The following is a 13,142-nucleotide window of genomic DNA, read 5'->3' on the forward strand; positions in this document are numbered from 1 at the left end:
ACGTTCCATGTTGGTGTACATGTTCTCAGTTGGTGAAGGAGCGGGAGGAATGCGAACGCGAGAAGTGGAACATTCTGAAGCACGCCAGAGACGAAGCCGAGCGTTCTGTCCAGCTACGGATGCAGTTGGGGCTAAAGGATTCTCACATCAAGCAGCTCCAAGAGCACCTGCAGCAGGTACGCACCAGAGGCAGAGGAGTCAGAGCATCATAATCAATACGTCTGTTTAGGCCCAGGAGAAGTTGGGGTACCTCTCAGATGTAGAGAGCCGTACCTCAATGATCAGGGGGTCGAACGGGCTCCATCCAGCGGGGTACCACTGCGGAGGATACCGCAGTCCTGCCCACAATGGCCATGGTACCGACCAAGATTCCTGCTGTGGACCGCCGGTCCCTCCGCACTTTGGAGGCTCGGGTGCGCCGGTGATCACGGTCGACTATGATTCTAGCCCTAGCCACAACGGTAGCCCTCCCATCCTCTGTGTTCCTTTGTGCTGTGTTCTGCCGTCGTGCCTCACTGATGCCTCTCTCCGCCTGTTTCTAACCTGACCTACCATATTTTTCAATGTACTGCACTGTAAGTGCGCCTCGCTTGATGGTGTTTAAAGGGACGGTTCGCTCTCCAAGCATCAATTATTTGCACATTTCTTTCTGCTTATCTTTTACGTCGATATAAGCCGTATCACTGGAAGCCACACGGTTTGAAATTCCCGCGCAGAGAGACGAATGCGCGACGTCAGTGTGACGTCATCGTGACGACACGAGGGCGTTGCCTTGGCGCTAGGCTTCTGTCGCTCGCTCTGCAGAATGGACCTTTTTCACTACGCTTCTCTGCATTGCATGCTCTGTGATCCTGACGGCGCCAGAGAGGGTTCCATACATATTCAAGAGATGGCGCCAGCTGTGTTTCGGCGCGCGCCGAATGTGTTTCGCTGGACAGCCGCCAGGATACGACGCGAGTGTGAAAAATGGCAATCATTTGCGTCCCTCTGCAGGGAATACATACGTGAGGTGGAGGTGGAGGCGAGGACGCTGATACGTAACTATCCTGGCGAGAACGCCACGGAAACGTCACGGAAACGTCACGAGAACTAATGAATAGATTATCCGGCTTGCTCCGACCCGATGGTGCGGTGTTCAGTACCGGCTTCCACGACAGAATACGCATTAGCTTTGGGCATAGCTTTGCGAAAGGGCTCGCAGGAGAGCTATTTAGTGGTCAAATGCTCCTGAGAGGCATATTTATTTCGACATCGTAAGGGAGCGAACTTTCCTTTTAACGTTTTTATATAGTACTCAAATTTACGGAGCGCAGCCTTGGTACTGCAGTTCTCCATTCACATTGTGCATGTGCCCTACCATGTGTTGCTCTCCGTCGATGCACAGTCCCTCATTGCACAAGTCTAATTCACTCACGAGATGACTGTGAATGTGTTTGGAGCTGTCCCGCTTGCAGCATGCCACGACGGCGAGAAAGGACTAATGCATTCGTAGATACCATTTCCTTGGCTATGTGTAGAAGGCATGAAGACAAGAGACACGAAGGCACGAACTCGTCTTCGAACTTGTCTTGGAAGTTGCCTTCCCCTCATACTCAAGGAATTGTTACCTACAAGTCCATTACACCAGCTCTATTGCCTCTTACTTCCGTGCTCGACTCCATCCTCGCAGTCCTTTAAAACGATAACAGGACAGGACGAAAGTGGTATGTACTTGCTCCCGTTACGGCTGCTTGAAGGGCGCACAAAAGTGTGTTATCATTATTCTTAGCGTTAATTACACAGGTTGGAAGTGCTAATGAGTATTTAGAGGGAATGTAGCGTATCTCGAAGCCCTCCAGATCTGGCAGTTTGACCTCGCGTTGTGTATTTCAAGTGGGACACCTTGAATACAGCCAACTACAAAAGTGACCGATAACACTTCTTATAGTGGGCATAACGCTCGCACTTTATGTCTTAGCAAAATAATACATTGTGATTTCCTGCATCATTTGCCTTTAGCGTCCGGAAGCCCGTTACAGAACTATAAGAAGTGTTCAGCATTGCCGGGCCTGTCAAGGTCGGCGGAAGAGATTTACCAAAGCAGCGGCTCCTCTGACACCAGCACGGCTCCAAACACAACCACTGCTTCCAGAGGAACACCAGCCAAACAGAAAAAGAGGCGGGAAGGCAAGAGTCCGTGGGGGTCCATATCCAGGGTATTTCTCAGGAACAGGCACAGGAAGTCCTTGGATCCAAATGCATACGAACAATTTTCGCATATGCAAGGTATTAGACTGTATTATCGTCACTCCCGTGCCATAGAGACGTGTTTCAGACTGCGCTAATACTTGCTGATATCTCCTACGTGTTAGCGTCTAACTCTTGAGAAACATGATAGTCGGCCTCATCAGTAATACAGTAAGACCCGCATATAACGATGCAGTGGAGACGGCGTTCCTCTGCATGACTTCTGATCGAAGATGATGATGAGTCTGGGAGAGCCCGATGTGCTGGGCTGCGAGGAGTTCCTCGACTAGGGGCTTTGCTCAAGGGTGCGTGGATCAGTGGCGTAGCCAGTGGGGTTTAGGGGGTTCAAACCCCCCTGCCCCCGAAATTGTACTTTTGGTAGTGTATATGGGAGAGGGAAACGAGGGGGAAATCCTTCTCACCCATGTAAATATCCCATAGCACCCCTCCCGAAACTATAGAACCCTATTTTTCTGGCTATTCGCCACGAGCTCTCGCGTGTTATGGGATAACGACAAGTTTAAGATCGGGCCTATCAAAACGGCTTTTGGAGCGCGCGAACTTTAAATATAACGATAACGAACGTGCGCTGGTACAGTGGCACCATTTACATTGACAGCGCGTCGTCGTCGTCGTCCACGGGCCCCTACAACGATATACCTATGTCGCACAACAATATATTTTACTTTTGCCGTCAGAAGTTGCATGGTTTTTGAGGAAAAGGACCCATAACGTTGGACCCATAAGGTGCATAACGATTGCGCCCATCATTCTCAGTAGTCGTACAGCGATGTCAGCCTTGCTGCTGCGCGCGTAGCACCTTTGGTGCTCCACTGCGTTGCATATCTTTTGTATAGCGTTTGCTTTTACTGGCGAAGCGAACCAATCGTTATACGCGGGTTTTACTGATCGAGATAGGCAATGTAAATTCACTTTGGTTATTCGTGTGATTGAAATTGGAAAGAATCGCATTAAGGGACCCCGTTCACTGTACTTCACTCCATTTCCTGTAACATCGCATAACTACGCCGAAGGTATAATTCTGAAAAGTCATCAAGAAGTTCAGAGTATGCCAGTTTCAACTCTGCTGAGTTTTTCATGAGGCATTGTCGCACTCGCAACAATGTATGCCAAAACAGTATTCGCGTTTGCGTCACATAGAGACGCGACAACATTTCCGATATACGAAACGTCCTTGTTTTCCCTCTGGGGCTGCACGGCAGAGCTTGTACCAACAAATTTCGTTTTTGTCCCTTTCACTCTCGTACAGGACAAGACCAATCTCAGCAGGGTGTTGCTCAGCAGTGTTCGTGGTCGCCGCAGGGAAGTTTATGTGCCAGCCCCGTTGCAGAGGATGCAGACAAGCTTAGGTTACTGGAAGAAGCACAAGGCACCCCCATGGAAAGGTGGAAGGCGCCAACCGTGTTGGCCTGGCTCGAAGTTGTTCTCGCAATGCCACAATACGGGGCCATGTGCATGGAGAACATTAAAAGCGGAAAGGTACGAAGAACACTTTGTTTTCGCACGTATTTCACAAGTCTGGTACACTTGCTCGTTTGCTTTGCGGGGTGTTTGAAGATCCTTGCGTCCTTCCACACAGTCCCCAACTTCGAGGCCCTAGTTCCAGATACGCTCCTGAACACTTTTCAATGTTTATAGATACTGTTGGAGCTGTCGGATGCTGAGCTAGAAGCTGGTCTCGGTATCACGAACGTTATGCACAGGCGGAAACTGCGCCTTGCTATTGAGGAGCACAGAGAGCCTTCGGTTTGGTAAGTGTGCGTTACCCAAGAATCATGGACAAAAAAAAACGTAAAGCAGGCTTCACCTGCATACTCCCATAGATGCTGTGCACGAAGAATTTAGGAACGTCTGGTAATGTATTCGGTTTACATAGCTCTGCATAAGATTCTCGAGGTTCCTTTGAGTTTCCAGTCTACAGGAAACAAGCGGCCACCTCAGGATCTTCTATGGGTTGCCACACTGATTTTAACTCCGATACAACATATTTTGCAACGCCCGAGAGATAAAAATGTTTAAAAGACGAGGGGATACGTGTGAGGACATGTACACTTCGTGACATGTCAACTCCTGCAGGTAAACTCCGCACACAAACCTGAAGACGTCTGGGATTGGCATAGGCAGGCGTATGACGCCTCCGAGTCACCAACTCAGTGCACCCGCATGCTCCATACCATGGAGGAAGGAAACACAAGGAGCGGCTCTTCGCTTCAGACTAGCGTAGCCACCCTCTAGCGGTCGCTCGAGTCAAAATCGCCATTACGTCCTGTCCACCACGGGATCCCCTCTAAAGTTTTGGGTTTTGCAAGGCTTTGTTTCTCGCGCTGCTCTCTGTGTGATTTTGCTTTTCGAAAGTAATTTATTGTGAAAATGCGAGCACCATCGTAGAAACGACGTATGGTAATGTGTTCCTGTCCCTGATGCGGCTCTGGTTGAACTGGAAGCAGCTCTGTCACGGAAACACGTTTTGTTCGTAAGTACACGCGCGGTCAGTTGTTTTAGCCGCCTGCGTGTGTTCGAGTCATCTTGAATTGTTCGTTTCGGACCTGACACTGTGCGGCAGATTCATTTCATATCCCCTGTTGTTGTACAAATCTGATTAATAGTGTTCTGAGTACGGCATTCTTTACCATTTAATCAGGAAGCGTACACGTTGGAAGTCACCGCTGCCACACGTGATGTTTCCGGTCCCGCGTACTCCTTTTGCGTTCTGCACACTGTGACTGGTCTTCTAATAGAAGAGTAAACTGTCGAACATACAGAAATAAAGTGCAAGCACGCGTTCAACGTAATACTACCCTCTGAACTGTGACACAACTACAGCTCGCGTCGTCTGCTCTGGTGGCGCCGTGCTTTCTGGAGGGTCACGTGAGTGGTCACGTGGTAGACAGGAGCATCCCAGAATGCAATGCGAAGCCGGCCATAGGCTCGTCCCGATGGAAAACTGTCGGAGGGGCCGCTCCTTGTGTTTCCTTCCTCCATGCTCCATACTGTACGATGATCCATAACGTCCGCCATCTTCTCGTATGCTCCGCTCTTGATGCGCGGACTATATTCTCCGCTTGAGGAGATAAACCTGTATGTCTGTAGCTTCTCTGAATATAGTAGAAATTGTTAACAATAAAATCAATACGGCACCCTCTCTTGCAGCCCTTACCCAAAAATGTGCCTGGTAACGCATACATGGGTTGCTGGGGAATGGTTGACCAGCCTAGGACTGCCTATTTACCGGGAGCAGTTCGCTGCACAGCTCGTTGACGGTCGTGTCCTGGACACTCTGTCTCGCAAGGACCTGGAGCGCCACCTAGGAGTTGTACGAAGGGCACACCAGGTACGGTGTGTCTTCCAGCGTGTCCACTGGACGTGCTTCAGTACAGGAGTTCGGCTCGATGCGTACGTTTGCATTGAATAACTGTTCGCAGGTGTCTTTGCTGCACGGAGTTCAACTCCTTCGGGCACTGCGTTTCGACAGACAGGCTCTGGCTCAACGGCGATCTCTCTGCGAGCACATTGATGTTGACCCACTAGTGTGGACGAATCAGCGCTTTGCCAAGTGGGCACACTCCATCGATCTCGGGGTATGCACACTGTTAGTGTGTAGCCAAGTGCCACTGTGGACTAAACAAATACCTATTTTATTGCGCGTTATCAATTAACCTCGCTCAATGATTGGGCGTGCAAGACAAAGATACCATCAGTGAACATCAGGCGCTTCCAATAATAACAACAACAAAAAAAAAAAACGCCGAACTTCATAGTTTTGGACTGTCCAAGAGTAGGTGACGTCATCAAGACCTCTGGCGTCTCTCTCTGTCTCCTAGCAACAGCGCGCGCACTTTCCCGATCTCCTCGCTCACGACACCACGTTGGAAGACCTACAGCGGTTTTTTGGGGAGCAGACGGGAATCGGCCTTGGAGGCAGGGACGGATCCAGCCAGACCGGGGGGGGGGGGAGCGGTTTCTTTGACGAAGTACGTGGTGGGGATGGGAGAGGAGGAAACCTCATGTTTCACCAATGGAGTATGAAAGACAGGATGTGAAACTTCACTCTCTCCCGAGACGAGATAAAGTGGAGACAGGAGGACTAGGGGGCCTGAGGCACCCTAAGGAGCAGGACTGGAGTGCCGCGCCGTCTATAGGGCGCAGTGGGATTTGTTGTCCCGTGATGCTGCGGCTTGGCGGTCATTGGCTGCTCCGTCTGTTCTCCATTTCCGCCCTCCATTTCCCTGCTAGGCATACCCACCCGTCGCCATGCCTTGTTGTCAGCTCATCGGAGCCGGCAGAGAGGTCTCGTTTCTCGTTGACTTTGGAAAACAAAGCGTGCCATGCAGCTCACGCCTAGATATGTGTTGTCAATACAATCATTGTGCACATTTCTTACCAGATTTCTATCTGTTAAGCACGGTGGCTCGAAAAGCTCGGTAGAGCTGCGGTAGAGCTCGAAAAGTGCACGGTTTTGTAGTACGTCTCTATGCAAAAGCGCAAAAACGATGGAAACATCGGCGCTGCGCCATCTGTTGCGAAGCGTCAGAAACTGCCCTTCTCCCTCTCCGAAATTTACTAAATCTGGTCCCGTGCCGTCGCTTGCTTCCATGTCACCTCCTGTCTTTCATACTCCGTGGTTTAACCTAATGATTTGAGGGGAGCGCACCCCACCCTCACCCTCCTGGATGCACCACTGATTGGAGGAGCAATGTTGCCAGATGGGTGACATATTATGTATACCCCTTCCACTACACTTTTGTGATTCGGAAAGAAACGGTCGTGCTCCCTCCTTAGTTTTCCTTCCTCCAAGATTGTTGTCCAGTCGTCAACCTGTCGCCGACGCCATGTTGATGCAAAGTGTTGGTCACGATGCAAGGGGAGAGACACGTGCGTACCACGCCCTTCGAGACCCATTCGTCCTTGAATCTTTTCAGTTTGGTAACAAAGCCCCCATTCACAGGCGCCTGTGGGTGATAAACCGGCGACCCTTGTAGATTACAATGAGCGTGACTAAAGTGCATGTCGACCAGCCGGTGAACAGCGTCATGATGGCGCCTACCTGCTGGCTGATAGCCGGATTTCGCTTGGATTCAGGCTTTTTGGGCGGTGCAATACCGACACTGATGTCAAAACAGGCTCCGCCCGTGAAGCGGCAAAAGATCAAAAGATGGCCAAACTCTCTCTATATACGGCTCCGCCAACTGGGTTTGTACCCGGTAAGTCTTCCGGTTTGCGCCGTCTGTTTGCAAACAGTGAAAGGGTCCAGATATTGGGTAGTATCCTAAAGAAACAAGATTTAGTCCGCAGTGGCAATTTAAGTGCGCCTTCTGTGTCTAAGTAGCATTGAGAGTCCTGACTCTATCATATTGCATCCCAGGAGTATGCCGATAACTTGCGTGAGAGCGGAGTCCACGGGGCACTGGTTGTGCTCGAGCCTTCATTCACGGCAGACACTATGGCTGCCGCGTTGGGAATCCCCGTGTCCAAGAGCATTATTCGTCGGCACCTGGCAACAGAGCTAGAGAATCTCGTACAACCAGCGAGGTAAGTAAGTGCCTGTTAGGGAAACGAAGACGGTACACCAATTAAGTGAGCAAAGAGGTGTATCATCCTATATGGTGATGGTCATGTGATAAAGAAAAAGGAAAGGGATTGTGAGTCGCGACAAAGTCTGACTGGCTACCCCAGGACGACTTTTCAACTAACTTCCAAGCTGTTTTACCAAAATGTTTGGTGGCTGCATTAAACGCTTCACGTTATACGCCATTCCATAAGTCACAACATTGTTTTCTTTAAGGTGACATCAGGCTGGATTCACGTGATGCGCACGCTTCGACCCCTCTTTGCACTTCTGCTTTCGGAACAGGTACTGAGAACATCGGGGGTATCACGTGACGTGCCCATTTCGGCCTCGCTGTATACTACTCGAGGCTGCATTCCAGAAATTACTCAAGTCGACCCGAGAGTAGGGAGTAGCTACTCTCCGCGTTCCAAAACCTACTCTATGACGTCACGAGCTATCTGCGTACCAGAACAGCGCTACCGTTCCTATTAATGCGCGGTAAATCCCCCTAATTCATGGCGTGAATGCTTTTCGAACACACGCAGATGACCCCATACCGAAGTCAACACCGTCACACAACACGAAAACACCGTCACACAAGCGAAGCAGCGGCCAGCGGTTCTGACGTCTCCGGGCCCAAATGTCACTGTCGTCTGTTATCGCCATGTCGAGAATCACACTCGCGCCCGTCACGTGATGCGCTGGCATCGGTCCCTCTTTCCAGTTCTTTCCGAACAGGTAGTGATAACATCAGCGGCTATCAAGTAACGCGCTCATCAAGTTAAAGGTGACATCAGGGTGATAGCACGTGATGCGCACACTAGTTTCGGACCCGCATCTTACTCTCCTTTTGGAACAGGTACCGAATGACTTCACAAATGTGAGGCGTTACTGAAGAAAGGTACCCAGGGCGTTACTGAAGAAAGTGATAATCAGTGAAGGCGTCTATGGGGGGCGGGGGCCAAATGCCCCTCCAGATCCCGCATGAAGGGGCGCCAGAAAGGCACCTCTTATGCAGAGACAAGCCGCCTTAGGACGACAGTAGACAGAGAGAAAATCAAGAATACTGCGGAAGGGGGAGGGGGCGCAAATTTTCCACTTGTCCCCACGGAGGCGAAGAGTAGACGCCGACCCTGGGACGGTGATGTAATGACCGATGATGCGAGCTTGGTCGGTGGCTGGTGTCGTGCCTGAAGCGGCAGTCACAGAGTGGGCAATAGGGCGCTTTGTGCCGTCCTTCCTGTCCCCTCCGGCGGTCCGCGCACCAGATGATGCATGACGTCGACGACGAGACGACCACGCCGAAGATGGTAACAAGATGCATTGACGATGCTTGACCTTTTCCTTGCAGGATGTCTTTGGAGGCGGAAGCCGTTGTCCAGCACAAAAGGGGAAGCATCAACGAGCGAAAGCTTATAACTGCGACTGGATCTCTGGGACGCAGTTTTATGCGATCGGGACGTGCCCATTCAACCGACCGGCAGTCAGACAAGAGGAGGTCTAGTATACGTGTGAGTCTCGTTTCTGTACTGGCCCCGGTCATTCTGGATTGCATTTATCGTCATGAAGCTAAGATCATTAAAATAAAGTTTCTATTGTAGCTGTGAATAGTATAGGGGTTGAACAGCAGCAGGACAAGGATGTAAGCTCTGAAGGAGGACATGATGAGATATTGCAGAACAATTGTATACATTTAGAGGTCCACTGGAAGCATCTTGTACCCATGACAACCATTGCGGAATATCGACTCTTCCAGATGTTTGATCGAGCGCTGAGTCTGAACCAATCAAGCTGAGTCTTTCTTCCTAAACGTGTTGTAGGTGATTTAATTAATGTTTTAACCGCGCGTCATTGAGATATCAAAAACGTTGGCGTGCATAGCTTTGAATTGTATTATACTGCCACACTACCGACGGTGGCGAGTATGAAGTCGTAGTTCGAGAGGCTTAGGTTTCCTATAAAATCTACGCTAGTTTAACGTGTTTTAAAATTATAATTATTACACTACACTTTGATCTTAGCCAAAATTCAAAAAGTAAAAGCAGAGCGAGTAAACCAATAGGAGCTTGCGTTTCGGTTTGGTTTCTCTCCCTACTAGGCGCACCTATTGTAAAGCATCTTACCGCCTACGTCACAAGATGAGTGAAGTTATCGACAAGAAAATACGAGAGGACGATCGATGCCTCTTTGCACACCGCATACGCTGCCCACTGCGCCATCTGCAGCGGAGCTCACACGCTCACGCTTGGCGTCACAGTCGGACTACGTGCAGCAGACGCCGCACGGTAGCGCTACGATGGCGCAGGAACAAAATGGCGTGGAAACAAAATGGCGTCGATTGCCCGCCGTATATCTCAATGGGGACATTCTCGAATGGAGCTCATTTATTGGCCTTGGTATAAACGCTTTGATTGGCGGGTTATGCGACCGTTCTTTGGGCATGTACACCTCTTTCTTCTATTATGTGATGAAGCATAATAATGAATTGATTCACACTTTGATTCATGCTGCCCAATACAGTCACCAACGTGGAAGAACTCTCAGGTAGGTAACCTTGTCGGCTGAGAGACACCACTGTTCGATCTTTACATATCTGTGGGTTTCAGGGCTTTGTAATTCGTGACAACGATTGTATACCATATCGCATGTTGCAGTGTTTCATTGTTGTTTTATTCGGTGATTTTTATACCTAATCACACCTGTGATAAGGGTACAGGGTCGTCGAACCTTCTTTTGACTTTTGTGAAAGCAGCCTTGACATGTTTGAAACTTTTAAAAACTGGTTGTTTTTCACATGCTCGTTGCAGCTGAGCCTGTCCTAAAGCTGGCCACCCTTCTTCCTGGGATGCGTTATAACCCATCTCCTTTAAAAATGAATGGTAACACTTCTAACTTCTAAGACACTAAACCTTTTGATTGTTGTCTCTTGGTTTCCCTGAAATACTTTTGAAGCAACATATTCTTTTTTAACAGTGCTGCACATCTTTTTACTAAGCGCTACGATGCGCTTACTAACTCGCTAGTTTTTTAAGGCTTTTTGTGTCGTGCACCTCATGTTTGCATGCGAGTATCGTGTGCCGTCCCTACATCAGCTACGCTTGAATGAAGTTGAAAGACAGGTCGGAAAGTTAGGGTCTAACATGGTGTCGTCATGGGCGTACCGAGAGGGGGGCAAGGGGGCCGTGGCCCCCCTGGACCTCCAATGTCGCTTGTCAAAATAGTGCACTCTTTAGTCATATGTCGTAGTGGTTGTTCTCAGATGTCATCATAAGAACCTCTGGACACCCACTCAGTGCGCAATGTCCACCTCCAGAAAAAAAATTATTTTGGGGTGGGGGTTTGGATCCTTCCCCCCTAAAAGCGCTTTGGCCCCCTTGGAAAAAATCCTGGGAACGCCAATGAGCGTCGTGCACAATTTTTTCTATCGTTATGACACAGAAACAAAAAGAAAAGCGGAGGAAAATTTTAGTTTTAGAGAATCTGATCTGTGCTCGGATTCGAATGGTATCGATTTAATTGATTCATTCGTAAAGCACTATTTTGACCACACAAACAGCAGCCGTAGCCAAGGTTCCATTGCATCAGTGGCAGATACAATGCACATTTCAAGGACGCACGTTTAGGTATTCTTCGAGGATTTCGAAAATCTGTTACAAAAAGCATGCAGGAATGATGTCACTTATTTAATACCCCTTTAACGGGAAGGTCGCATCCGGAAACACATCTATAAAACCCATACGACTATGTTCGGTATCGGTCGACTTGGCTATTTTTTGTCGTCCGAAAAGTGCTTAGACATTAGATAACCCATGGCGCGCCGACGCAGACATGTCGGCACCTGTCGACCACCACAGCTGCACTACTGTAGCTGCACTGCCGGCGCGACGCGGGGCGCTCTCAACGCGCCAACTCCTTCCCTCACCGCTCATGCGCGCCTCGCCTCGCCGTCCTCCTCTCCCCGTGACCTACTTCCGCGCGCGCTCCACCTGTACTCTCCCTGTCAGCAGCGCACCTCCTCTCCCCAACTTACTCTCCTCTCCCAGATGAGCGCCTCTCCCCACTTCCGTGGCTACAGACAGGCCACGCCGCGATTCTTTCCTGGCGAGGCCTCTAATGCTGACGCATTAATAAACCAATTTTAAAGATCAGCGCTGCTTCCGCAACTGCAGAGGCTGCGGCGGCGTGACGTCACTCCCTAACCGGAGGAGTGAGATGGCGACGCTCGAGGAGAAAGCCGCCGTCCAGACGCCCCATATCCCCGTGAGATGCCCGCAAGGCCGCGGCATTCTTTTTCTCAAGGCCGCGCCCTCATTGGTTCTTAGGGAGTGACGTTATCTCGTTTTTTCAAGAGAGGAAATTCCTGCAAACTCTCAACATCCGGCGACTGCTTATGGCATGTATTTCATCGAATCCACAGTCAAACTACGCCACTATCTCGCGTCGGAATTTCGATATCGTGGTCAGTGGTGCTCGAGGAATAAAATGTCACCACAGTTTCGATATCGACTGGAACGGATGCCACCGTCTCTTTAACGATCTAACTTTCACTGTCTCTTGCATTTTGTCCTCCTTCTGCATGTTCTTTGTATTGCGATTACTGACAGCCTGTTAATTGTTGCGTGTTTTATGAAACAGAATTCTTTTTTTACTCCGTGTTAGCGCCGCGAAGCAACTGTGGCTATGAACGTCGTACTGATGTGGACAGATGTAGAGAGGACAGCAGGAAGGGGTGTGGGGAACAGGGGAATGAGACAGAGAAGCGTAACACCTTAGCGACATTGTTATCGTCGAAATACACAACGCGACCCTTGTTCGTCGCGCTTGCACCTGAGCAAGACAAGTGGATTTTCCTACTGTGCAGCTGCTCACCTTCTGTGTATACTAGTCTTACAGAATTTATGCCATTACAATCCAAGCGGCTCACATTGTATTCTCCCAGAATATTGTCGCTCCATGTGAAGCGGAAGTATATCGTAAAATTAATTTCTAGTTTTGAGGAGTATGGAGTCATAATGTGCACAATCTGCTATGCGTCTGGCAACATTGCTCCCCGAAGGTCGATTTCCGTCTCCTCCTGGTTACAGCTTCTGGCAGACTTCCAACGTTGAATGAAGAGCGAAAACGCTCGCGCCGTTGCTAGGAGGGAGAGAGAGAGATGACAATGACGTCACTGACAACATCTCAATGACGTCACTTACTCTTGGAGAATCCGAAACTATTGACTTTTGTGTCTTTTTTTTTTTCGAAAATTCGAGGAACCGCGTAATGCTCAATAAAGGCATTTATATTTTGCGTGCTGAGTACGTTTTAACCGAGGCTGATTTAGAATACGAAAAAAATATTTTTT

General features: G+C 49.4%; 1 protein-coding gene across 6 annotated transcripts in view; it reads left to right on the top strand.

The window, feature by feature from the left end:
* Window positions 1–13,142, top strand: part of LOC135370942 (kazrin-like) — a 45,382-nt gene that overhangs the window by 30,443 nt on the left and 1,797 nt on the right. For 4 of the 6 annotated variants that reach the window (XM_064604880.1, XM_064604878.1, XM_064604881.1 and 1 more), the window contains exons 6-14: window positions 30–176; window positions 230–461; window positions 1,999–2,265; window positions 3,497–3,726; window positions 3,886–3,998; window positions 5,398–5,578; window positions 5,670–5,825; window positions 7,610–7,776; window positions 9,147–9,306. In XM_064604880.1, coding sequence (XP_064460950.1) covers window positions 30–176; window positions 230–461; window positions 1,999–2,265; window positions 3,497–3,726; window positions 3,886–3,998; window positions 5,398–5,578; window positions 5,670–5,825; window positions 7,610–7,776; window positions 9,147–9,306 — 1,653 coding nt within the window. Of the gene's footprint in view, window positions 1–29; window positions 177–229; window positions 462–1,998; window positions 2,266–3,496; window positions 3,727–3,885; window positions 3,999–5,397; window positions 5,579–5,669; window positions 5,826–7,609; window positions 7,777–9,146; window positions 9,307–10,602; window positions 10,675–13,142 lie in introns of all 6 variants that reach the window. The other 2 variants (XR_010415474.1, XM_064604879.1) reach the window with 2 other exon arrangements.

This window comes from Ornithodoros turicata, chromosome 10 (genome assembly GCF_037126465.1).
Source record: "Ornithodoros turicata isolate Travis chromosome 10, ASM3712646v1, whole genome shotgun sequence".
Lineage (NCBI taxonomy): Eukaryota > Metazoa > Arthropoda > Arachnida > Ixodida > Argasidae > Ornithodoros > Ornithodoros turicata.